This window comes from Mesocricetus auratus, unplaced genomic scaffold (genome assembly GCF_017639785.1).
Source record: "Mesocricetus auratus isolate SY011 unplaced genomic scaffold, BCM_Maur_2.0 Super-Scaffold_100003, whole genome shotgun sequence".
Taxonomy (NCBI): domain Eukaryota; kingdom Metazoa; phylum Chordata; class Mammalia; order Rodentia; family Cricetidae; genus Mesocricetus; species Mesocricetus auratus.
In genome coordinates, this window is record NW_024429188.1 from 78,090,921 (window position 1) to 78,117,807 (window position 26,887).

Here is a 26,887-nt window from a genome sequence, read left to right on the forward strand (position 1 = left end):
ATGAAGACCTAGGTTTGAATCCCTAACACTAATGTAAAAATCTAGGTACAGTAATACATGTCTTTAATCCTAGCACAAGTGAGACAGACAGGAGCATTTTGGGGGCTTTCTGGCCGGTCAGTCTAGCCTAGTTGTTAAGCTCTAGATCCAGTGAGAGAGTCTGTCTCAAAATATATCATGGAGAGTGATGCACACATACATATGAATGAGGGTGAGGGAGGGGGAGAGATGGAGGAGAAAGAGAAATAGAGAAGAAGGATATGAAAAATATAGATTTAAGCACATAGATCAAAATTTATAGGAACCATTATAGAGAAGATTAGAAATAAGTTATTCAGTTTGACTCTGATTAGAGGGAAAATAGACAAATCTATACTATAGAAGCTAAAATTAGACCAAAAGAAAGACACACCTAGATAAACAGAAAATACACAAGACACTGAAAAGTAAATCATTGACTCCAACAGATTTTAAAAGATCAAACACAAAGTAGATGATAGTAAAGTAAAATTGAGATAAAATACTTGTATAGTATGCAGAATATGTTTATCTGAAACAAAAGAGGAAACTACTAAATAAAGTGAAAATATATTAATTAGATGACTGATAGAAAAAGAAAGTTGTCTTAATTCTTTTTTTTGTAAGTTGTAATAATTTATTGTAACAGCAACAGGAAATTAATATAAACTTATTATGATTAAACAGGTAATTACTAGTTTTTCTCTTTGCTATAGAAAAATTTATATCTAGAATAATACATCATGATATTACCCTACTGATATATCAGAAAATATATTTTCTGAAGTTCATAAATTCATTTCTTATGGTGGAAAAATCAAGATGGTGGCATTATATGAATATTCGTAATGAAGGAAAATTAAACATGCATTAGAAAATACATTCTTTTAGAACAGAACAAGGATGAGAGTGGGAGAAAGGTCCAAGTGAATGAGCTATCCAGGCACAACAGGACTGAAGCACATATGATGTCATAGAGACTGCAGCAGTATGCATAAGGCCAGCACAGGTTTAAGCCAGGTGTGTCTTAACAATGAAAGAAGGAAGTAGACATGGACTCCATTCTTAAGCAACAAGCTATATTAATTCTAATATCAAGTGAAAGAAAAAATCAATGAAAAATATGCATTAACAAGTATTTTATATGAATAAATAATGATACAATGATTAAAGTCATGAAATTTTACATCTAATGAATAGCCTTAAATGATGCAGTAAAATTTGTAAGTTTCAGGGGGTAAATTGACATATCTCTAGCACATTGAATATATTAAAAATAAGGGTGTAAATATTTCAATCAACATAATCAAGCTGTATGTATGAGAGGAATAATGTTCCAGGAAGCAATTAATATATATTCTGTGAAAATTTACATAGAATATTTATAAGAATAAACACTATTTGACCTGAAAAGAATCTTTTTTTCTGTATGTATGCTTAGATTCTCTGCAACCACAGTAAATAGACTGAGGAAACATCAAATATCCTTATGTTAATATTTACATGTTGATACAGTTAAAAATAACTCCAGAGATAAGGCAGACATATATGACAACGCTAAACTACTAAATGTTAAGCCACAATAAAGTGTGCTTTATATCAAAACTCATTGACTGTAGCCCAAACAGAACCTCCGTTCTAGTATAAGACTACAAATACCAAAAATAAGCGAGAAATGGGAATGAAGCACAGGGTTATATCTTTAGAAACGAAAAAGAAAACAAAATGGGCTAAATTTAACTGACACACACAAGATGTGGCAAGCAAAAAATATACAATGGGAAACTTTACCAGGATGAAAAAATATATAAAATGAAAGCTAAAACAGATATAGTTGAATATGGAAACTAAAATATGATATAGAGAAGAATTTGAAATGAGGATAAATTGACAAATACAGTCAAGATAAAACTCAGAAATAATACAAATAAAATTAGTTTTTATTTTAAGTTACTGGAAAACTATAATTCTCTACTAATAAATTTGACATTCTAATTGAAATATAAATTCCTTAAGTAACAAAATCAAATTATTAAAGAAAATTGTTGTGAGAGAGTAGGAAGCCTAAGTTAATTGCCATAATACACAAGTTCTCAACCTATGGGTTGTGATCCCTCTGTGGAGTCACATATCAAATAGCGCGCATATTGCATATTTGCATTATGCATAAGAGTAGCAAAGTTACAGTTATGAAGTAGCAATGAAAAAATTTTATTATGGCAGGGGGTGATCACAACAACAGAGGAACTATATTAAAGGGTTACAGCATTAGGAAGGTTGAGAACCACTGATGTAGAAGATTTTGAAATATTGGCAATATCCATTAAGAAGTGTTGATTTACAGGTATTTTTATAGTTTTATGGATGAATTTTACCAAACTGTCAAAAAAAGATAATCCGCATTTTTTAAATTATTTCCCAACTTAAACAGGAAACCTAATAACAGTGATAGTAGGCCACCAACGGAAATAACACTATAAATAAAAATGATTCAGTCTCACTTATTAAAGAGAAACTATAATAATGCCCAATTAAACTTACAATATCTTTCCATAAATGATATATACCATTATTGCCATTTAATTTTACCCCAACACGTCAAAGATGTTTCTGTTATACTGTTGTAACTGACTACATTAGCAAAGTAAAAGAGAACAGACCAATAAATGTATAGAAATTGACAATAGCAAAAAAGCAATTGAGCCTACCCCAAAAATGATGTGGGTGAGCTCTTTCCAGGCCTTTGTAAAATCCTACTGAGTGGGGATGGAGAGATGGCTCAGTAGTTTAAAGAGCTGTTTGCTCTCCTAGAGGATTCCAGTTTGATTCCCAGTACCCACACGGTGCCTTGCCAACTGCCTCTAGTTCCAGAGAATTTGATTCTTTCTGACCACTGAAAGAACCAGCACACACATGGTGCACATAAAATTTTAAAGGTTCACACACATGCATACAAATTTAAAATATGTAAATAAATATTTATATTGGACAACCTAATTACTAAATATTTACCAAGATACACTTTATGTAAGAGACCAATATTTTAAAATATGAACAAGAGGGGTCAAGATCATGATGAGGAAAACCACAGAGACATCTGACCCAAGCTAGTGGAAGCTCAGGAAACTTCATGAGACCGAACTAGGCCCTCTGAATGTGGGCGACAGTTATGTGGCTGTTGGAGGGATCCCTGCCAGTGGCACCAGGACCTATCCTTTGTGCATGAACTGACTTTTTAGAGCCCATTCCCTACGGAGGGATGCCTTGCACAACCATGACACAGTGGGGAGAGGAGCTGGGTCCTGCCTCAATTTGATATACCAGACTTTGTTGACTCCCCAAGGAAGGCCTTACCCCATCCGAGGGTGGGAAGGGGAAGGTGCAAGGTGGGAGAAAGGGAGGGACAGGGAACTGTATGTAAATGAAAACTAATTTTTAAATAAATAAAGTGTGCAATTATTTCTTTGGTAGTTTTGAAAACAGCATAAAATGTGTTGATGTGCAAAAATAGGCAGTGGAACTAAAAATGTCCAGAAGCAGAGCTGTGTTTTATTTGATCATATTAAAGTACCCTCTCTCTCATTGGATTTTGATGCCTTCATACATTATTTTGGTTATATTCACCTCTAATTAGTTTCTGTTATTCCCCTTAATTTCCCTTTGATCTCCTTTTTCCTAACTAGTCCTCCAGTGGCAACATTATCAATGAAAAAAATGACACCCCTCCTCCATCAACACTTAGCAGTCAAAAGGTCCTCAGGAAAGAGATGTCCATGGTACTTTCTTTTTCCATGATTTATTGTTGAAGGACCCATATTATAAAAGTATCCATAGCTTCTGTGTGTTCATGATTTGCAATGGCCATGTCATACCTTTCATGGTACATCTTTGTATTTTTTTCATGCAGCCTTATTTTTCTTATACTTCCTCCATACCACAACATTATTTCCACTCCCATCCCTACTGAAACCATTACATGCTTAATAGTCCCCTCCCTCCCTCATTACCAATATTTTTCTGATATTTCTGGGTGTAGAACATCACAGTATCAAAGAGAGGATTATTCATTCATTAGTAATTTCCAAAAGTCATAAAATTCCCTTTGTGTGTTTCTTTTTACAAGACAAGATCTCACCATGTAGTCCTGTCATGGAACTCCCTCTGTAGACCAGGCTGGCCTCGAACTCATGGAGATTCACCTGCCTCTGCCTCCTGAGTGCTGCGATTAAAGGCATGGGCCACTATGACTGGCCATTACTTTAAATAATAATATCTTATATTCAAGCTATTACATCATAGAAAGTATTTCATCCTTGCAAATATTAATTCTCAGATTAAAACATACTACACAAACCAAGTAAATAGATACTAAACATGGGACAGAAAGGGTTTAAAGCAGAGAGAACAAGAACAAAATAGTATGTATTGTCTCTTCTATGCAGAATCAAATTTAGCTATGTTTCTGCCATGGAGGCAGAAAGGAGACTGGGTGGAGAAAGAGGACAAGTGAGAGTGGGTCAAGAGACATGAATAAGTCTGTGTGGAGATGGATATGAGAATATATATGAAAATTCCATAATGCAAGCCATTATTTTATATACTAAAATTATTAAAATTAGAGAAAGAAAATCCAACCAACATTGTATTAATGGCAGATTTTTATCATTCCTGATGTCTCCTGAAGAGTCAAAATAATTGCCTACAAAATGAGATCATTTTGGTCACTTTTAATGCGTACATTTTCTTATTTAGGGACAGCAGTCATGGGTCCTCCTGGCCCCCCTGGATATCCTGGAGAAAGGGGTCAGAAAGGTGATGAAGGTCCCCCTGGAATTTGTATTCCTGGATCTCCTGGAATTGATGGACAGCCTGGGGCTCCTGGCCTTCCAGGGCCTCCTGGTCCTCCTGGCCCTCATTTGCAACCCAGTAAGCTGTTTTTATCCTGACAAATTGGGCTATTCTTTTGCTTTATTTCATTTGTAAGTGAATATGACTGAAGTTTGACATCATTATTTATTTTCTGATATCTAAGAGATTGTACTGCTATTTTTAGTTTAGGGATTTGGTTGTGTGCTGGTCTTCAAACAGTGTTCATCATCGACCATATGTCTCCATATTGTTTATTGAGTTGTATTTTTACAGGGAAGTAATTGAAAATAAGTTTTTTTCTCTAGCCTTTTTTTTTATTTCTTTAATTTTTGTTCAGTCTACTAGCAACAATTAGCTTGCTATCTTATCTTTAACCTCAGGTGATGAGATATGTAAAGCAGGTCCTACAGGCCCCCCAGGATCTCCAGGTGATAAAGGACTCCAAGGAGAGCAAGGAGTAAAAGGTTTGATACCCAAGTATCCCTTCCTTTATTCTTTCAAGTCATTAGCCGAATGTCCTGAATTCTAACTTCAGTATTAAGACAACCATTCCCAAACTCATACTCCAAGATCGTCTCCTTAAAAACAGTGTCATCACTTTCTAGATTATAACTTCTAAAAACTTGACTCCAACATTACTTCAATCCTACTGAGACCTACTTTAAACTACCCTTAACTTAATCTCTTCTTTCCTCTTAGTTTAGTTCACATTATATGATCAATCAATGAAATCAATCCTGTTATTAGACTCAACTCCTTTGTTGGTTCCTCACTTTGTTGCATTCATTTGTAACTGAAGCATAGCATGAGTAGTTTCAAGTTTCCATTTTTTTTCTGATTCTGCATTTTCCATTTTCTTTTTAAACTTATAATATTTGCTTTATTATCATTTTAATATTCTTAACCTACTTGCTTCTTCATTGGCAATTAAAATAATCACAAAGAAATTTGTAAATCTTTGCCACTATGTGCACCAACCTTCTTGCTTTTGTGCCCATCCCACGCTGTGCCCTCTGAACTAAATATAGTTACCATCAGTACTCAAAGCCTGGTAGTCTTTATGCCCTCCTGTTTCTCCAAGTGTTTTAATCCAAAAATTCTTGACAAGTTTTTCCATTTTTGCTGCAAGTAATATAATAATTTCTGTGTTTCAAGTATCTACTAAGTAAATGACCTTGTTCTTCATGGGAAGAAAACACCCAGATGAAAAATATAGAAGCTCTGTTTGCATAAAAATACTAGATAAGTCATCCAGCAGACAGACCTGACAAAACCATTTTATCTAACATATATTTCTATGTAGAAGACCATGGTAATTATTAGTATCATGTAGATACATTGTAAAAGACTGAATTGACGTCATGCTGAAATTGGATGGGGTTGATAAATCAATATATAAGTGACTAATAGTATTGATGACACAGGGAGAGGTTTTGGTCATTAAAGTTTCTATAGTTGAATAATGACAATAATTAGTCTTGGTTTAATTCCACATGGAAATTATAATATACATTATTATTTTGGTTGTTTTGTTTTGTAAGAGTTTCTTAAATTTTCATCTATTTATGGTAAACTGAAGATAGTTATTAGTGATAGGTTTGGAATTATATTGAGGTTTGATTAGGTCTTTTGTAACATTATTATTTTGTTTAGGAGTGATGCTAATATTTAGGTATACAACAGCAGTGGCAATAGAAAAACATTCAGAGTTGTCATGTACTAACTGATTAATTTAGAGGTGCTAATGGTGGCTTTCAATAGAGTTAATTATAGTTGTATTATTAGCAAATTGTAAGGTAGAGGCTTTTGTTAATCATATCAGAAATTGAGTAATTTGTGAAGGTAAAGAAAATAGTCTTGTGAATATACAATAGTTATGAGTGTGTTATAAAGCTCTGGAAGTTGATCAACATTTTGGATTCTTGGTCCTTCTATTTTTGTATAATTAAGATTACATGAGTAAATTAGATAATAAGAATTAAGCATATAGGTAATACAATTAGAAAGTAAATATAATTGTTTATCTTTTAATTATTTGGCTATTCCTTTTTGGATTCGCTGGGTATTGTCGAGATATTACATTTGTATATCTAGATAGTTTGGGTAACTGCTTTTTTTTTAAAACCAGGTTAAGTCTAGAGGATTTGAAGCTGTATTTTGTTTAATAGTTTATTAGTAAATAACAATGCACTGTAGTTGGAAAAAATCTAGAAAATCAGAGGAACTGTGGGTAGATGAATAAAATTAAGTTGTAAGGTCAAAGTCATTATATTACTTTCTTAGGACAAAGATAAAGTTAAGTCTAAAATGTTGATTGCGAGAGGAATAGTTTAAGGAATGCACAAGCTATTATTTGTGGGTCTTTTTGAGACAATGTTGTTTGACATCTTAAATCCCATGAAATGCAGCTAAATAATGAGGTATTTCATTAACTTAATTAATAATGGGAGTTATCTTCTTAAAATTAATTAATGGAAAAAAAACACATTGTCCAAAATGTGCTGCATATAGCTGTTTGGGAAGGGGCAATTAATGTAATTAGAAGAGCTAGGATATTAGAAGATCCTATGTTTGCAGACTTTTTATGATCTTTAGAGTGGAATTTCTAAGAGCAGTATTGAAATGTGCGCTGGACTTAGAGTTGTTGTTGGTAAATTGTATAACTTTGTCAAAGTCTACTATTTTGCATATGCTTTACTCTTCATTGAGGTTATGTATGATGGTCCAGAGTATGTAAATAATATGTGTACAGATTTTGAGAAAAGTTAAGACAAATCCAACATTCTCAATGCAGTTATATCAGATAGCTTATAAAGTTATTGTAAAGCTGTATTAATGTCTGAGGAGGACATCATTCAAGTAATGGAAGTCATAACCCTATTTTTCATCCAATTAATATTTGAAATAGGTTGTTCACAGTAACTAGGAACAGTTTAGTAAGAAGTATGAGTAACTATTTGAAGAACTGACTGATATTTAGATTTGAATATGTACCATAAAGGTAATTCTATAATTCATCATGTAACAAGTGGTGCTACTACTATAAATGTGAACCTCTAGTTTCAAAACTTAGAGTTAAGTGTATAGTTTGATTTGTTATCCCTTGTAAATTGGAGCTTATAGTTTTATTACCTAAATTGATAAATATTGTTGTTGGGAATAGAATTACAATAAAACTCATTTAAATTAGTATTTTTTACATATAAAGTATAGTGAACATTATTTAAATCCAGGTGAGGGAACTTATAATCATTATTAACATAATAAAATAACTTATTTATTTTATTTGAAGTTGTCTTAATGTTTAAATTTGGTTTCTAAGACCAGTGGATAGTTATGATCCTTTAAAAGTAAGAAAGTATCATGCTTAGCCTTAATGGGAGAGGGGCCTGGTCTTGCCCCAACCTATTGTGCCAGACTTTGTTGACTCATCATGGCCTTACTCAGGAGGAAGAGTGGACTGGACTGGGCGGAGGAAGAGGTGTGGGAGGGTGGGAGGAGGGGCAGGAGGAAGAACTGTGGTTGGAATGTAAAATGAAATTAAAAAATAAAAATGGCAAAAAGCAAGAAAGCCATGCATTTATCTCCAAATTCACAAATTAGCAGCTCATGTACACTTTTTGTTTTGGTAAATCAGAAGTGTGAGGCTTCTATTATTACATTCATAATGTGCTTTATTGAAACTATGCTTACAGTAGAAATTATGTAATGAATTTAAGATTAAGGAATGATAGAATTAATAGGGTTATATCCAATGATTATTAAAGTACTTTTGCATAAATGATGAGTTCATATTGTATTTATAACTAATTCACTCATTGTGTGTTGCTTAATATTTATAAGGTATAGAGAGTGGCAATATGTTTGGAAAGAATGGTTAAGAATAGGTGTAGAAGCCGGGCAGTGGTGGCTCACACCTTTAATCCCAGCAATTGGGAGGCAGAGGCAGGCAGATCTCTGTGAGTTTGAGGTCAGTCTGGTCTACAAAGCTACACAGAGAAACCCTGTCTTGAAAAACTGAAAAAAAATGAGTAGGGTGTAGGACCATCAGAAAAATTGGTATCTAGGAGGAGTTGGGAGAAGGAAAATAATATGTTCATAATACAGTATGAAAAATAATTAAATTTTAAATAAATAAAAATATTAATAGTTTGCTAGTTAATGGTAGATGTGATAGCTATAATTGTAAGATTGTCTCAAATTCTTTGGGATGATATTTAAGGTAGAATAGTTTTTAAATCTTTAAACAAAAAGTGTAGTTTGGCTGTGAATTCACTTATAATGTGAAAGACCAAATAGTATCAATGATGTAAGACCATGTTCTATTAATAATTCTGTAGTTTCAACATAACTTCAGGAGTGCATATTGAGAATGACTACAGTAACTAGTGGTGTATAACTAACAGATGAATGTGTAATTCACTACTTTAAGTCTGTTCATTGTGGACAAGTGGAGCTTATAATGATAGGTCTTCTGTCTAATACCCACACATTTCTCTTTTAATTCACAGTGAATACTACAGTCTAGCATGGCTTTTATAGCTTGATCCTCCTTCTTCATTCAGCTTCAGCAATCTGATGCACCTACTGTTCCTTGTCTATCCATAGAATATACTACACTTATCATGCAAATGTCATTTCTTTCATTTTGTTTATGTAGGTAACTTTTCAATGAGCTCTGTCCTTACCTTACCCTGTTTCAATTGCAACCCTTCTCCCATCACTCAATTAGCACACTCAGTCACACTTACCCATTTTCCTCCTACAAACGTGTTTTGTAACATTTAAAAGCTTACTATATTTAATATTAAACTATTCAACATGCAACTTAATTTATTGCATTTATTGTTTATTACTCATTTTTATTGGGAGGAAGTTAGCTCCACAAAAACATGTCATTTTGTCTGTTTTATAAGTGTATCACAAACATCTAAATCAGTTCCCTGTATACAGTAGGAACTCACTATTTGCTTAAGAATTTATTTTAGATATAGACTTCTCTAAACACACTGTTAAGTAGGAATGCTTTTCCTTACAGCTGACTTCTTTAGAACCAAGCTAAAGAAGGTTTCAGTAATCCTTTCAGTAATATCTATTTTTCACCAGGTGACAAAGGTGATACATGCTTCAACTGTATTGGAAGTGGAATTTCAGGGCCTCCAGGCCAACCTGGTTTGCCAGGTCTCCCAGGTCCTCCAGGTAAAATATTCTTCATAGAAACAATCTTTTGTTAGCTCTTATGAGTATGCTAATAGTTTTATAATGTTGTTAGTTTCCCAATTTATATCTAATCTATCGTGTCTACAAATGAATTAATGAATATGAGATGCCTCTCTTATGAAATATCTTGCATTTTTGTTTATAATACCTGAATCTACCAACCTTCTCTATTACAGCATTTAGTATTATTCAAAGAATTACATTGTCCCAAAAGTGAAATGACACAGAGTCAGACTTTTGTCTAGAAAACTAGGGAGAATGTTCATACTGTCTGAACACCAATTATGGTTTCCAGAGGCTGTCATTGGGGATATATCACATATTGTCATTAAGGAACAAGGTTTCTATTAAAGTTTGGCAACCAGCTGCAAATATTCCTGTTTCTACATATAAGGCCCCCTCCTAATTTTGAGTCATTTTCCAGAACCACAACTATTCCACTCAATTAACTCTTCACAGATGCCAGTATTATGTATTCTTGAGGTTACATATAATGCCTGAGTCCAGGCTGATAATAAATCCCAGACTGCTTACCAGTCTAGTGTGTCTACCAAAGACACAAATTAACTGGGAGTTTGGAAATGCTTTTTAGCAAGCCTCATAGATGCCATTAGCAACTAGTAATATAGCCTGTACTTCCAATCTAGTTTGTCTTCAGCTTGGGAATAAATAAGAGTCACACGGAGGGCTTGTTAAAATCCAGAATCCTGGATCCCATCCCCACATTCTGATTCAGTAGCTCTGAATTAAGCAATTCATAACAGTATCCAGGTATTAACTTTTAATCTGATAACCAGGTAATAATGATGCAGTCAGTGCAGAGATTCATCTGTAACCTCTGACACCAAATAGATCTCATAAACCAAATCTTAGGGAATAGCAAACCCAAAGAAGGGCTAATGAGGATATTAGCTCAAAGTTAAGATATGCAAGCTCTTCATTTTCTTCTCCCCTTAGCAATAGGTTAGTTATAGAGACTCAAGCCCCAGTTCACAATTTCTAGTAGCTGCAAACTTTGCAAAAGTATACTCTGGAGTTAGAAACACCTGAAGATGCAATGGTGTATGTGCTGCTAAATATATTCATTTATGACAAAGTCTGATTTCGGGATGGAGAGTTGGCTCAGTGGTTAAGAGCACTCGTTGCTCGTGTAGAGGACCTGAGTTTGATTCCCAGTACCCACCATCTACAGTTCCAGTTCTAATCATCTGACACCTTCTTCTACCCTCCATGGGCATCAGGCACTCAGGTGACATGCAGATACAAGAACAAAACACCCACACACATAAAATAAAAGTAAATAAACTCAAAAGAAAAAGTCTAATTTCTTCATATTGAGAATATAAAAGATGGGAGAGTGTGATTTAAATGCAGTAGAATAGAGTTCTCAGTTTAAAATCTAAGTTTGTGATGTACTGCTGTCTATATAAGGATGGTTGGAGGCTTAAGGCTCAGAGCTCACATGATTCTCTGTGTGTCGTAGGATCTCATGGATTCCCTGGAGAGAAGGGTGAAAAAGGAAATGCTGGAACAATTGGTCCAAAAGGATTACCCGTAAGCTTTGATTATATTATGAGCCACAGAGGACTTGAAGGAAGCCATGTGCCCTTTAATTTCACTTATGGGCACATACATTAAATTTAGTTTGAGTATTAAGTTACAATTTATTTTGTTCCTTTCCTCTCCCTGCTTTACCGTCCTTACTTTGTACCATTACTTTGTATATTGAATGTTATTGTATGGGTTAATGGAGCAAATAACACTAGAAAAAATCTGAATTCCTTTTTGTCCTTCTTCACCATCTTTTTTGTGTCAACTCAGGGCATACCTGGACCTCCAGGTGCTCCAGGCTTTCCAGGATCTAAAGGCGACCCTGGTGATGTCCTCACTCTTCCGGGAATGAAAGGTGACAAAGGAGAGTTGGGTTCCCCTGGAGCTCCAGGGCTTCCTGGTCTACCCGGTACTCCTGGAAAGGATGGATTTCCAGGACTTCCTGGCCCCAAAGGAGAGCCTGTGAGTTGGTTTGATAGTCTTGCTTTTATGTCAGATTGTCACTTAGTGATGTTAGGATGAAGTTCTATCTCTGTGGTAGAACTTATACTTGTGTGTGAGACCCTATATTTAATTCTCAGTATTCCCTTCCCCGCAAAAATCACTTACTAAATTAAAATAGAGGTCCTACTACTTAGATGAATACTCTACTAAAGCCTAAAATAATAAATTTTTACATTGAAATGGTACAGTGTACCAACTAGAGTTTCCTTAACATTTTCTTTCAGTTGTTTAAACTCCTTAATTCGTTACTGTCTCAATTACTGCTAGGTATGAATAGATGGATAAGAAGTTAAATGCTTAGGAGTCAGTGTGGATTTACCTTATATTCCAAATATCTCTGTGGGATGTTTTTAAGACATGAAAAGAAATCTAAATTTTTGTATATATAGGAATGTTAAAGATTTGTGAGTAGATGGCCAGGTTAAGATAGTATAGAGTCAAACACTGAGCATATATCAATAGTCTCATATTCTATGTAACATACAGTATAGGATATTTGAATGGGAAATATATATATTATAATAGGATAATTAAACAATAACCATTTCAACATAATAGATTGTAAACTTTTTGATAGAAGAGACCTTGATCTACATATCTTCTCAACTTGTATCATTGGAAGATAGAGTTCAGAAATATTTGTTGAAGTAGGTAATAAGTAAGTAACTGATCATAGATACAATTTTTAACAATATCACACAATGTGTTACTGTCTTAAATATTTCCATTTTCAGGGTGGAATTGCTTTTAAGGGTGAAAGGGGTCCTCCTGGGAACCCAGGTTTGCCAGGTCTCCCAGGAAATATGGGACCTATGGGCCCTGTTGGTTTGGGGCCCCCAGGCCCTGTAGGTGAAAAAGGTATACAAGGTGTGGCAGGAAATCCAGGCCAACCAGGATTACCAGGTAAGTTTGTACTATGATTGTTTGTTCGGTTTTAAGTTTTGTGCTTAAAAGTAGAAATACAAATATTGGCTTCCTTTCCTGGGAAAAGTGTATCTCTGACCATTTATATGCTCCTAGCAAGGGAATGGAATGTGTTTGTTTAAAATGGGATTTCTTGTTAAGTTTTTTCAGTCATTTGCTGGTATTGGTACTTTATTTCACATGTGTATATGACTGTGTAGCTGTTTACATATGGGTGAGAGGTGCCCATGCACATTACTCTTTTTTATATTTTTTTCAAATTTGATATTATATTATAATTATGGTAGTCAGACGCTGATGGCACATGCCTTTAATCCCAGCACTTGGGAGACAGAGGCAGGCAGATATCTGTGAGTTTGAGGTCAATCTGGTCTACAGAGTGAGTTTCAGGGCAGCTAGGGCTATACAGATTAATCCTGCATGAAAAATAAACAAAACAAAAAAGGCACAATATAATTGTAAAATTTCCCTTATTACCTTTATTCCCTCCAACTCCAACTCCTCCATATAACCCCTGCTCTCTTTCAAATTCATGGATATATATATATATATACATATTCCTAAATTCATTAATACAACCTGTTTAGTCTGTGTAATGCTACTTGTATGTATATATTCTCAGGGTTGAAAACATGAACTTTAATTTGGGGGCAGGATCTCTCACTGAGCCTGGAGTTCATTGACACAGCTAGACAGACTAGCCTGTCTCCATGACCTCAGAGTTATAGACATGTGTTGCTATGGCTACCTTTTTTCTATGGGTGCTCGGAGTCTCAATATAGATTCTTATTCAGCAGTCACTTTGCTGACTGAGCTATCTTCCCAGCCCAATTTATGCTCTGATCTCAAAGGAAGGAGAAGATAGGTGTTACAGATGAATTAGGAGCGTTGATTTCCTATGCTTTGTTGTTTTTTTTTTGTTCTACCCAAGCCCTCTTTTATGGGATGATGGTGACTCATATTGGGTAAAAGCAGACCTTCCCTCCTTAGATCGCTGAATCAAATGTCCCTCTCTTTTGAATTCATGGGTATGGACATAACTAGAAAGATTTGCATTATCAGCTATCTGAATCTCCCTTAATCAGTCAGGCTGACACCTAAAATTAATTATCTAACATCCTCAATAATGGGAGTACCTAAAACTACCATCTGCTTTTTCTCTTTGACATTGCATCCTTCTGTTTGATACCTTCCTGGAACATACAAAGTGGGATTGTTTTCTTTAGTCAAGTAAATGGCTCTCACTCCCGAGTAATGCATCTGTTTTCAGGTCCTAAAGGTGATCCAGGTCAGACCATAACACAGCCAGGGAAGCCTGGCCTGCCAGGTAATCCAGGCAGAGATGGTGAAATGGGCCTTCCAGGTATGCAAAAAAATTACTTTATTTCAAAACATCTTCACCACTTGACTTCATTCTTTGGATGTTTCCCATTCTTCTACTGCTACTTTTTTTCTGTAGGTGATCCTGGACTTCCAGGCCAACCAGGCCTGCCAGGAATACCTGGTAGCAAAGGAGAACCAGGTGTCCCTGGGGTTGGCCTTCTTGGACCACCAGGTCCCAAAGGTATGTTGGACTAGATACTGGGACATGTAGATTAGCTGGCTAGTATCATACTCTCTTTCATAATAAAAAAACAAAGTAAATGTAACACTTTTGATATATGATGTAAAGAATGTAAATGGAAAGCCACACTGGGGATGAGAGAGATGGATCAGTGACTAAGAGTACTGGCTGCTCTTCCAGAGAACCAGGGTTTACTTTCAAGCATCTCCATGAAAACACCTAACCACTCATAGTTCTACGTCTAATGGATTCAATATTTTCCTCTGGTTTCTGAGGGCACTTGGCACACACACGGTTCATGTACATACAAGTAGTTTAAACACCCATACACATAAAATTAAAATGATAAGAGTTAAAATATTTTTAAAAAGAAGTCACTACATCCACCTTAATTTTGGAGACAGGGTCTCTCTTTGAACTTGGAGTTCATTTTCTAAAATAGTCTAATGTTGAAACTGTCTACACTGCTTAGTCTTACTGCAACTTGATGTGTCATATTTTATTGATACTTATAGCAGACCTGCCCTTTCCTAGATGGAGATGGAAGATGAGGGGATTGGGGTGGGAGAGGGCATGGGGGAGACTGTGGCCAGGATGTAAAATAAATAGATGAATAAAAAATCTACATTTCAGAGATGCAGAAATTATTCTTGTGATAAAGAACATTATGGTAATTATTACATTTTGTGTTCATTGTGATATTCTCAGAGCTTAGAATAGTTCCTGGGAATATAGCAAGCACTAAATAGATATGTAATGAATTAATGGATTGTATTAATCAGAAAGCAAATTCACTATACACATATGTAATGTGTTATCCCAAATAAAATATTCCCTTGATTTTTTGAAATTTTGGATTTTATTCCACAGTTCTGGCTTTTTCCTCACAGAATTTATTTTCAGAAGTAGCAAGGCAGCCCCTTTGTGTGATGAAAATTCTTCACTTCTACCAAATTCTTTTATTAAAATGTCAGATTTGAGTTTATGTGTTAATGCTGTTGCAACACATGCTGTTGCCTTTAGCTCATCTCTGGAAGTGCATGATAGACATTCTGTTGCACCACATCATGATGTAAGCCAGAGGGAAGTCCTGTATCTTTATGTGGCATTCATTCACTATATTTAGTTCTGACTTATTCTAAATTCTTCAGAAGAGCATAACTTCTTCTACATCCATTTACTCTGTGGAAATGAAAGTCTAAGGTGTTAGAGAGAGGATCACAGATATATCTATCTTTTAGCCCTGATTCTAAGTGTACATATAGAATGCCCCTGTACTTTTAACAAGTCAGTGTATAAAGCATGATTAGGGAGATAAGGATGTAACTTTCTTTTTAAAAGTTTATTCTTTCTGTGGATTAAAAAATGACTTGCTATTTTGCAGGCTTTCCAGGAATTCCAGGATCCCCAGGAGCACCAGGAACACCTGGAAGAATGGGTCCAGATGGCCCTCCTGGGTCACCAGGCTTTCCAGGACCAAAGGTCTGGAACATATTTTTAAGGGTTTATTTATTATTATTTTATGTGTATGAGTGCTTTTGCATGCATGTGTATGCATGTGCACAATGTGTGTTCCTGGTGACTACAGAGGTCAGAAGAGGGCATCATGTACTCTGAAACTGAAGTTACAGTCAGTTGTTAACTACCACATGAGTACTGGGCATCGAACCTGGTTTCTCTACAAGAGCAGTCAATGTTCTTAACTGCTGAGCCATCTCTCCAGTCCTAGTCTGGAACATTTTAACTTACCCCTTTTTTATTTTTCTATCTACTCTAATGTCCTTGGTCCCAGTTACTATTTTAGCTTAGACATTGTCCCAGGTCTTTATTATACGGATAAAATTTAACTATATTTTCATTTAAAAGTAAAGTATCTAATCTAAAACCATCTTTAATAGAATAGGTAATGTTTAGATCCAATAAGTTTCTGACCTTTGCTTAGACTAGTGGGTTGTTAAATTAGATGGAAGAATCCAATGATTAGCTTTTCCTGTGCTTTTGTATACAAGCAGTAACCTATTTCATACTTGCCATACCTGTGTGATAATTGGTGAAATTGCGCTGGATGTATCAAGTCCTTCCTGTATTGTTTCTTCTGTCCCAATTCCATCAAATATACATAAAGCAAATCACTGCTATTTGGTACTACTAAAAAATAACTCCCTTTATAATCCTTCTATTGTATCTTATTTAACCTCAAACACTTTCCAGTCAGCCTTCAGCAAACTGCTGCAATGTGTAATTATCCTGACTCTTCTTGTATTTTCTGTGCTTAACTGATTTAATCTTGCTGGGTTTCATCATTATTACTTGTTTTCCATGGGAAAAACACCTGATGGGAGCTCATGAGAAAACTGCTTCTCTGTTGGCTTGTTTTTATTTTATGATGAACATTTTCAAATAAACATAAAGCAAAAGAAGTAATATAATGAACTTTCATATATCTGTCACCCAGGTACAAAATTATTAAGATTTAATAACATTTCATAATATTTCTTTAATCTTTTCCTGTTTTTTGGAGGGGTGTTCTCATTTGACCCAAATCTCCAGTACATCATTTCATTTGTGGTCACTTCAATATTCATCTCTATCTAAATGGAAAACTTATACAGAAATCACAATGGCATTATATGACTTAGTCAAATTAAAAATAATTATTTGGATGATCTAATTCTCAGTCCATATTCACATTTCCTCACTTGGGTAGTTTTATTTAATCCCATGCTTTTGGAGTTAAATTTTTTGTTTTGAAACTAGTTCAACTCATTTAATTTGATTTTACTAAACCCTGTTTCCTATCCTTCCAAATTTTCCCTCTAACACGCCCATTCCTTTTCATTTAATTATCCTCTCCTCACCATGGAAGAGAAGTATTACTTTGTATTCTCTGCTTTAAATTCTCTGTAGTAAATGGTAAGCATCAGGAAAGTCACTGGACTTTTCTTTGTGTTTTTTCATGTGTATGCTTAAGGGCGAGCCAGGATTTGGGTTACCTGGACCACCTGGGCCACCAGGATTCCCAGGTTTCAAAGGAACACCTGGTCCAAAAGGTGATCGTGGTTTCCCAGGACCTCCAGGTCCTCCAGGACGTGCTGGCTTGGATGGGCTACCAGGACCAAAAGGTATGGAGGCTCTTGCTACTTCTCAATTTGCTTTAAACTTTTATTGATGTTAAAACCTTTAGAAGAGGTTAAGAGTTATAAACCAGTTAACTGGAGAACCCATGATGCTCCTCTGTTGCTGATATAATTTTGTTCATGTTTCGCTATTATTTTTAACCTTTGATTTTCTTAGCGAGGTAATAGAAAGATATTTATATAAAAGTAACCGACCTGAGTGTGGTACCATAGACTGGTAATCCCCTCATGTAGGAGTCAGAGACAGAAAGATCAGAAGTTCAAGGCTATCCTCATCTATATGGTAAATTTGAAACCAGCTTGGGCTACAGAATAACCTGTCTCAAAAACAAACAAATAAACAAGCAGACAAACTGAAAGAAATATTTCTTTCACTTCATTTCCCCACACTTTACTCCTCCAAATCCCATATGGGATCTCAGTTTAGTTTCTTTTTCTCTATTGTTCCTCTACAAAAAAAATGCTAGCTCTTAGGAAGTTTTTTCCTTCATTTGTCAAGACAAAGAACATATTTGCCTTTTGCCTTTACACATGTTTGTTTTTTAATGATATTATAATTTAAGAACCTCTCCATGTCAGGGCTTGCAGCATTTAAAAGAATTTAGTAGCCTAGTATTGAATTACATTTGTATACTCTCAGTTGCTACTTGTTGGAATGGATTTTTTTTCCAATCTTCTCTGATTACAAAAAAATGTTACATGTGTTATTTCATATGTGTGCAAGTTATAATAGTAGACTAGAGGAACAAAAATGAATGTTCTCAGTAAAAAGTAAAAGTCTCTCAATGTATTGTGAAATTTCTGTCAATCTGTGCCATTTACATTCCTATCAACAATGAATGAATGAATGCATTTTTCCCCCATCACTTCCTGACTATGCTAAAACAAATCTAAACAACAAACAAATAACCTCCTGGACTTTTCTTGCCTTCTGGAAGTAAGTAGGTTTATCACCATAATTTTTTCTTTAAAGATATGTCATGGTAAAATTTTCAAATACACCAAATGACTTCATGTCCACTGCTCGGGCCCTGCATATAACATGTTGCTTCCTTCCAAAGTATTTTTAAATAAAATACTGCGAATGTATGAGCTAGAGATAGAGCTCCACAGTAGAAAACTTGCCTAGTATGTGAAGGGCCCCAGATTCAATCCTCAGTCCATAACTGGAAATTCCATGTATAATACAAGGTAGAAAAGATAACACAACCAACTGCCATCTATGCTCATCACTGATGCTGTGATATACATATTTTGTCGTATAATTGTCCATCTTGCCATCTCTCTCTCTCTCTCTCTCTCTTTCTCTCTCTCTCCATATATATCTTATGAATATCAAAACAAGTTGCAATAGTGGTGCACTTCCCTAAATTCTCAGCAGGTGTACAATAATTACAATTCCAAAAGTGTCTATGTATTTTATTTCTATACAAAATACACAGATGTATTTTCAGATTGACAAATACAACCCAATATCATATAAACTTCCCAGGTATGGAGATGCAGCTAATTGTTAGTGCATTTTCCCTTCATGCTCCAAGTCCTAGTACACACAGAGAGAGAGAGAGAGAGAGACAGAGACAGAGACAGAGAAACAGAGAGACAGAGAGACAGAGAGACAGAGAGACAGAAACAGATTCAAAGAGAGGGGGAGGGAGGGAGAAAAACTGTCTTTATTCCATTTGCCAAACAGTCTCCAACATGTACACCAATGTTGTTATGAATGTTTTTAGATATTTTGTTATCATGTCCATTCTGGAATCCTTACATGCAGCATCATGCATTATGTACATTCTTGTAATACATCTTTCACCGAGCATGTTTTTTTAAATACACTGTGCTCATCACTAGTTCTTTTTTTAAATAAATTTTTATTTAAATTAAAAACAATTTTATTTTACATACCAATCCCAGTTCCCTCTCCCTACTATCCTCCCATTCCCCCCAACAAGCCCCCATCCACTCCTCAGGAAGGGTGAGGCCTTCCAGGGGGATCATCAAAGCCTGTCACATCATTTGGGGCAGGGCCTAGGCACTCCCCTATGTATCTAGACTGAGAGAGTATCCCTCCATAGGAAATGGGCTCCCAAAGTCTGTACACTAGGGATAAATCCTGGTTCCACTGCCAGAGGCCCAATAGACTGCCCAGGTCTTCCAACTGACATCCACATTCAGAGGGCATGGTTCAGTCCTATGCTGGTTTCCCAGCTATCAGACTGGGGTCCGCATCACTAGTTCTTATTACTAAGAAATGACTAAGAAATAAGATGACATTGTGAGGACACCTTTGCTGTGTCAAGTTGTTGACTATTATAAGAGAAGTTATTAGAAGAGTTTTCCAAGTCTTTTGATAAATGTATACTTTCATTTTGCTTAACTATATAGCATGCTCAGTTATATAAGAAATTATTAGATCTTTCTCCAACATGGATGTGCCATTTTAAAATTCACACCAGTATATTAATCTCTATTCTCTCCATCATTAAAGTTTTACTTGCTTTGTTTTGAGGTAGTATCATCAATTACAATTTTAATTTATATTTCTCTAATGACTAAGGATGTTCAGCTTTTATTTGCTCTTGTATTTAGATACTTAAATACCAGTTTGAATTGATGAGCTGTGTTGTGTTTTATGTTAATCTGAAGGTATTCCTACTATGACCTATTATGCTTGTCTGTTTTCTATAACAAAATCAGGAGTATTTTATCCATATGTTGGTTTTGTGATCATATTTCTAGTGTCCTTGGATGGAAAGTTTTAATTTTTTTGTTTTATTTATCTCAAACCTGAGTTCGATTATTTCATTTTTATTTAAATAGACATATGTGCCTACATAAACTTAGTATTTCACTGAAGTATTTTTATCAGTCAGTTAGGATAGAATGAACTCTTTCAAACTTTAAATAAATAAACGATCTCACTAAATGAACACGTAATGCATAATATATATAAAGAAGGCTTAGAATTATAAACATTTTAATTATGAAAAGTAAGTTTGAAATATAAGAAAATGATAGTTTGGAATATTATAAAGTTGTAGAATTTCAGAAGCTCTTTTAAATAATGCAAATACAAAGTAGAAAATTATAATGCTATTGTCTCCATCATTACGTTGTCTTGATTTTCCACCTTCATTCAAGTAGTATGTACAGTACTTAATCTTGGCATTATATGGATAGATACAAAAATTAAATGCCCAGAATTCTAGCAGGACAGTGTCAGGAATTTCTCAGCATTGACATTTGTAGCCCATTTCACCCAATAAGAACAGAAAAACATTATTTTCTATGCACAGACATTAAGCAAGAGAGAGCATAATCTTGGCCATTAAACAAAGCTTAGAAAATTAAAAACAAATTTATTAAGATGTCAATGACAGAAAAATTAAATAAAGAAATTACAGCAGGAAGATATATATGCTTGGGAAAATTATAACATATTTAGAAAATATCCAATGTACATAAATAAACCATGAAGCAAAGGAAAAATCATTAGGAAAATTAACAAACATGTCTAATTGAGTGAAAATGAAAGTAAAACATATCTAGTGGCTCAAAATGAAGTTTTTATGCTGAAGATTATATTAGAAAAAAGAAAAATCAACCAGGTGGTGGTGGTGCAAGCCTTTAATCCCAGCACTTGGGAGGCAGAGGCAGACAGATCTCTGTGAGTTGGAGGCCAGCCTGGTCTGCAGAGTGAGTTCCAGGACAGCCTCCAAAACAATACAGAGAAACCCTGTCTCAAAAAACAAAAAACAAACAGACAAAAAAAGAAATCTTCTAACAAACAGCACAAAAAAGCATATGTGCATGAAACAAGCAAATGAAAACCTCATTTCTACTTTTATCTCAGAATATCTTCTTGGATACAAGCACCCTAACTTTTTCTGTAAAAAAGTCAAACAGCATATTTTAGATTTAGTGAACCACATATTTTTGCTGTAACTTCTCTTTTGGGTTAAGCCTATGTAATGTTAGTTACTCTCATTGCTGTGAAAAAATAACTGACAGAAGAAACAAAGAAGGAAGTATTTACTTTGGTTCACAGTTCTAGGGGCTGTCATGACATCAAGAGCTCAAGGCAGCTATTCTCATGGCATCTACAGTTGGCAAGCAAAGAGATGAAAGTCCTTGGCTCACTTTCTCTGTTTCAGAGTCAGGGAACACAGCCCATTCATTGAATGGTGTTACCCACATTTAGGATGGATCTTTTTACCTTAATCTAATCTAAATAATCCACTACAGTGTATTGTAGAGGATTGGATCTAAATCATGTCAAGTTGATAACCAATATTAAATATCATATGTTATAAAAAAACATTCTCAGCTCATAGACAATGGAAGCACAAAAATCTTTCTTATCATAACCTAGACAAAAACTGTTAGTTGGGACACCAAAATTCATAAAAGGAATAATTTGGATTTCATTAAAATAAAATATTTTCATATCATGTATCTAGCATGGTATTTGTAAGCAGAATATATAAAAATCCATAAGACTCAACAGCTAGACAACATCTACCACATTTAAAAGTAGAGTTGGAAAGCATTGACAACTATTTAAACAGATATTTATATTTTACCCCCAAAGACAGTCAAAATGATAATCAAATGCATGTGAGAATCTTCAATAGAGACATATGGAAAATGTAGGATCAAATCACACTGAGATATATACATGACTATAAGAATTGGCTTTCTTTTCAAGAACAAGAAAAACTGTCACCAAGTGTGTAGCATAGCTATGAGTTTTTCACATAGCTATTTAGAATGCAAAACAGTTTCATCTCCAGCACAGGAACCAAAAACAAACTTATTTTTCACTTTGAAATTTTTGTGCTCACGTGTTAGTAAAGAAAGTGTGGTCCTGGAAAGAGTTTCAGGGCAAGAGGGATGGGTCACGGTTGGTGGTACTAAATTTGAAGGGATTGGAATCGACTGGCTATTTCTGCAGAATAAATACTCTTTATGTTTGCATGCTAAAAAAACAACAACAACAAAGAAAGCGTGGTCTTACACTCTTAAACTGCAATCCCACATCTTCGTGTTTACTAAAGAAAACTATGTGAAGCTTCACATACAAACCTGTAAGTCTACATCCACAGGAGCTTTATTCATAATCAACAAGATTTGGAAGCAGCCCATGTGTTCATCAAGCAACAAAGACTAACACAATATAATATATTTATACAATGAAGTGTTTGATTTGTGGTGTTAGGAATCAAATCCAGGACCTCATGCATGATAAGCATACACTCTAACTGCTGACATAAATCTCAGCCCAACATGTATCTTTCAAAAATTTACACCGTCAATTTCAATAAGAAAATGAATCATTACAACAAACAATGCTGAAACGATTGGATATATGTATACACAACAAGCATAAATGAATTTCAGATGCATCATATTAAGTGAATGAAAGCATACTCAAGAGTCTACATACTGCATGATTGCATTTACAACATTCTGGAAATGGAAAACTGGTTAGAAATAAAGTGGGACAGTAGTTGCAAGAAAACTGACATGTGAAAAAGGATCAACAACTGATGACAGGTCCTTTTGAGAACTGATAAAACAGTTGTAAATCTGAATTATAGTAGCAGTTATATTGTTGTATACATTTGTCAAAACTCATCCAAGGATGTGATGAAGGAACAGGTTTTTAAATTGTTTTATTAATTTATTTTTTACATTCCAATATCTGTTTCCCCTCCCTACTCTCCTCCCTCTCCCTTCACTGCCCCCCTCCAATCTGTGCCACAGACAGGGTAAGGACTCCCCTAAGAAGTCTATTAAGTCTGTCCCATCATCTAGTTGAGGCAGGACCAAGGCACCTCTCCATCCCCACACCACTGTGTCTAGGCTGGGCAAGGTCTCTGTCCATAGAGAATGGGCTCCACTAAGTCAGTTTGTGCATTAGCTTTAGGTCTTGGACCCAATGCCAGTAGTTTCATATATTGTCCCAGTCACACCATTGTCACCTATATTAAGGGAGTCTAGTTTGGTCTTATGCAGGTTCCCCATTTGTCAGATCTGAGTCAGTGATCTCTCACTAGCTTAGGTCAGCTGATTCTGTGGGTTTCCCCATCATGGTCTTGAATCCTTTGTTCATATTTTCAAGAGCAGTTTTTTAATATAATGTTTTCATTAATTCTTTAGAAAGTAATACATACTATGTAGGTTTCCCACTCTGGCTTGTAACTCCTTCAAAATTCATTCTTCTTCTCTTCCTATATCCCAACTTCATATCTTTTTTTAAAAAAGAAATAACTCACAGGGTTCAACTTGTGCTGCCCATATACTCATGAACCCACTAGAACTGGGATGACAACATCCCGGGGCCACACCCTTAAAGGAAACTGACATGCCCTTCCTCAGAACCAGTCAACTGTCAGTAGTTCCTCAACTAAGGGTGATGGCACATGAGCCCCTCCTCACTCTATTCAGGAATGCCCACTAGTTTGATCTTGTGCAGGCGAAAGCTGCTGTGGAGTCCCTAAGTGCAGCTGTCCTGTCATGTACAGAATATATTGATTTTCTCTAGTGATTCCTGACTTCCGGCTCTTAAAATCATTCCAGCTCCTCTTCCTCAATGGTGTCTAAGCAAATATCAATATTATATATATTTATGTGTGTGTGTATAATTGGAAATGCAGAGAGTAAACTTTAATGTCAAAATATTTTAGGCAAGACGGGGAGAAGCTTAAGCACATTTTCAGTCACATACACTTGAGCTAATAAAATGGAAGCTGTTGACATTTAGCTGCTTAAAGTATAAGTGATTAAAATTGTATTTTCTTAAAGAGCTACCCATTAATAATTGCAGATAGTAAGAAGGTGTAAGTTAGAAGCTTTTGTGTGTTTTGAGATGTTAAGACAGATGCTGAATTTGCATTGTGTTAAGTAATAGTCTATTAGTAGGATTTCTGCTTTGGGTACTTATTTTAACTTTTCTTCCTGGATACACCAGTCTTATTGCATCTTGTTATGCCATGCTTGGTTGATAGCAATGGAAAGCCTGATCTTTTCTGAATGAGAACAGAAGAGCTGTGGATCTGGGGGCGAGAGGGAAGATGGGGAGGGCACTGGGAGGAGGGGAGGGTGGGGAAACTGGTTGGTATGTAATGTATGAGAGAAGAATAAAGAAACAGGGGGATGTTGTTTTTAACATGTATTTTGTGTCTTTTAATAAGGTGATATTGGATCAAATGGACAACCTGGCCCAATAGGGCCTCCTGGGCTGCCAGGAATTGGTATTCAGGGACCACCAGGACCACCAGGGACTCCAGGACCAATAGGCCAACCTGGTAAGATCACAGTAAATCATAGTACTTGCAGTGCATATGAATGTCTTCCAGCAAAGTGATTTAAAAAGTAATCTATGTATGTATATAATTTTATAAAAGTGTGAATTATAGATGACAGCATAAGAGCTAATTTAATGCTTGATGCTTCCCCTCTCTGTTCACCTAAAATCCATCTATTTCTAATAGCACAATTTGATAATCACATAGTTACCATTACCGTACAATCGTTGAACAATACAGTTTTAGAAGCATAGACCTCAAACTGTTGGTGCTGATTATTTCCGGCCAGAATAGGTATACTGCAGTAATATACAAGACTTGCATGTAGAACTTCTTCACATTATCAAAATATGAAAATCATAATGAGAGTTCACAAGAATGTTCTGTAAAAATACATCATAGGTCTTTTGTTTCCTTTTATTTGATTCCCTCCTCCCTCCCCTTCCCTCCTAGATTAGGAATGATTTTATGACTGACAACACTAAGCTTTTTTAAAAAATTGGATACCCAGAAAGGTTTTGTGAACATGCAGCCTAGCATTTTTGCCTCCATAGATAAATAATTGCATGGCTCTTCTATATTTGTATTAGAGTTTATACAAATTGTGGGTTCTTGATGAATTCATATTTTCTGTTGGCTCGGGTATAGTAAGGGTCATTCTCAGGCCTGCATTTTGGTATTTCAAAATATTGTAAAATAGTTCATAAAATGAACACAAAAATGAACATTTAACTGTTTTTTTTTGGTTTTTCGAGACAGGGTTTCTCTGTATTGTTTTGGAGGCTGTCCTAGAACTCGCTCTGTAGACCAGGCTGTCCTCAAACTCACGGAGATCCGCCTGCCTCTGCCTCCCAAGTGCTGAGATTAAAGGCGTGTGCCACCAATGCCGGCTCATTTAACTGTTTTTTATTCACATGAACATACCAGAAAGTTGAGCACAGTTCAGATGTACATGTAATTCTTTTAAACACAGAGACATATTTTCTGACCTTAAATGACACTGAATATATTGTCTGTTGTTGAAATTCTCAAAACAGTGGTTAACAATATAAAATGCTCATAAAGACTATTTTTATTCATGTACTATTTTAAAACTCAATTTGAAGGTTAATTGTACCTTTTTATAGCCCCTGATATGTTGTTACTGATTGAAACATAAAAAAAAACTTGGAGTCATGTTCTGAACAGAGTTGCTATAAATAGTTGCTTCATCATTCGTGGAACAAAAACACTCTGCCCAACCCGAATAGCAGTGGGAACTTGAAGAAAAAAAGTATTTTTAGTTTTGGCCATTACAGACTTCACCTGCTAGTTCACAAAGAAAGATAAAATTAATTTATTACTTCTTTTGTGTTTTATTGCTTCTTGGAAAATTCATGACTGCATAGAAGCATTTTGAATTCGTACATCACAGCTGAATAAAAATAGTATTAATAAGTATCTTAATAAAATACAGGTTTTAATACATACTCCTTTTTTACTATAGCTAATACCTTGCAATTGTTTTATTTGTTAAATCATATAATATTCTATTTCTGTATCACTTTCTTTTTCCCCCACTCTGGCAGCATATATACATATATAGATCGTGATGGGATCAGAACAGTGCTAGTTAATACATTTTAATTTACTTTCATATATTTGCCTGTAAATTTTTCCTGTACCATAGACTTTAATATCTAAACCAATGGCATTCAGCAGTTAACAATAGTTAGCATGAAAAATTATTCAAAGCATTCTCAATATGTAAATTTTCAAGTCACATTTTTACTATGCATGGGACATATATT

The 26,887-nt window shown here is 35.1% G+C and overlaps 1 protein-coding gene across 4 annotated transcripts in view; it reads left to right on the top strand.

The window, feature by feature from the left end:
* The window catches only part of Col4a5 (collagen type IV alpha 5 chain), a 189,326-nt gene that overhangs the window by 108,885 nt on the left and 53,554 nt on the right, over window positions 1-26,887 (top strand). For all 4 annotated transcript variants that reach the window (XM_040744480.1, XM_013122323.3, XM_013122324.3 and 1 more), the window contains exons 20-30: window positions 4,771-4,944; window positions 5,268-5,351; window positions 9,994-10,086; window positions 11,591-11,661; window positions 11,929-12,120; window positions 12,897-13,065; window positions 14,357-14,449; window positions 14,546-14,650; window positions 16,035-16,132; window positions 17,622-17,772; window positions 24,984-25,097. In XM_040744480.1, coding sequence (XP_040600414.1) covers window positions 4,771-4,944; window positions 5,268-5,351; window positions 9,994-10,086; window positions 11,591-11,661; window positions 11,929-12,120; window positions 12,897-13,065; window positions 14,357-14,449; window positions 14,546-14,650; window positions 16,035-16,132; window positions 17,622-17,772; window positions 24,984-25,097 — 1,344 coding nt within the window. The remainder of the gene's footprint in view (window positions 1-4,770; window positions 4,945-5,267; window positions 5,352-9,993; window positions 10,087-11,590; window positions 11,662-11,928; window positions 12,121-12,896; window positions 13,066-14,356; window positions 14,450-14,545; window positions 14,651-16,034; window positions 16,133-17,621; window positions 17,773-24,983; window positions 25,098-26,887) is intronic.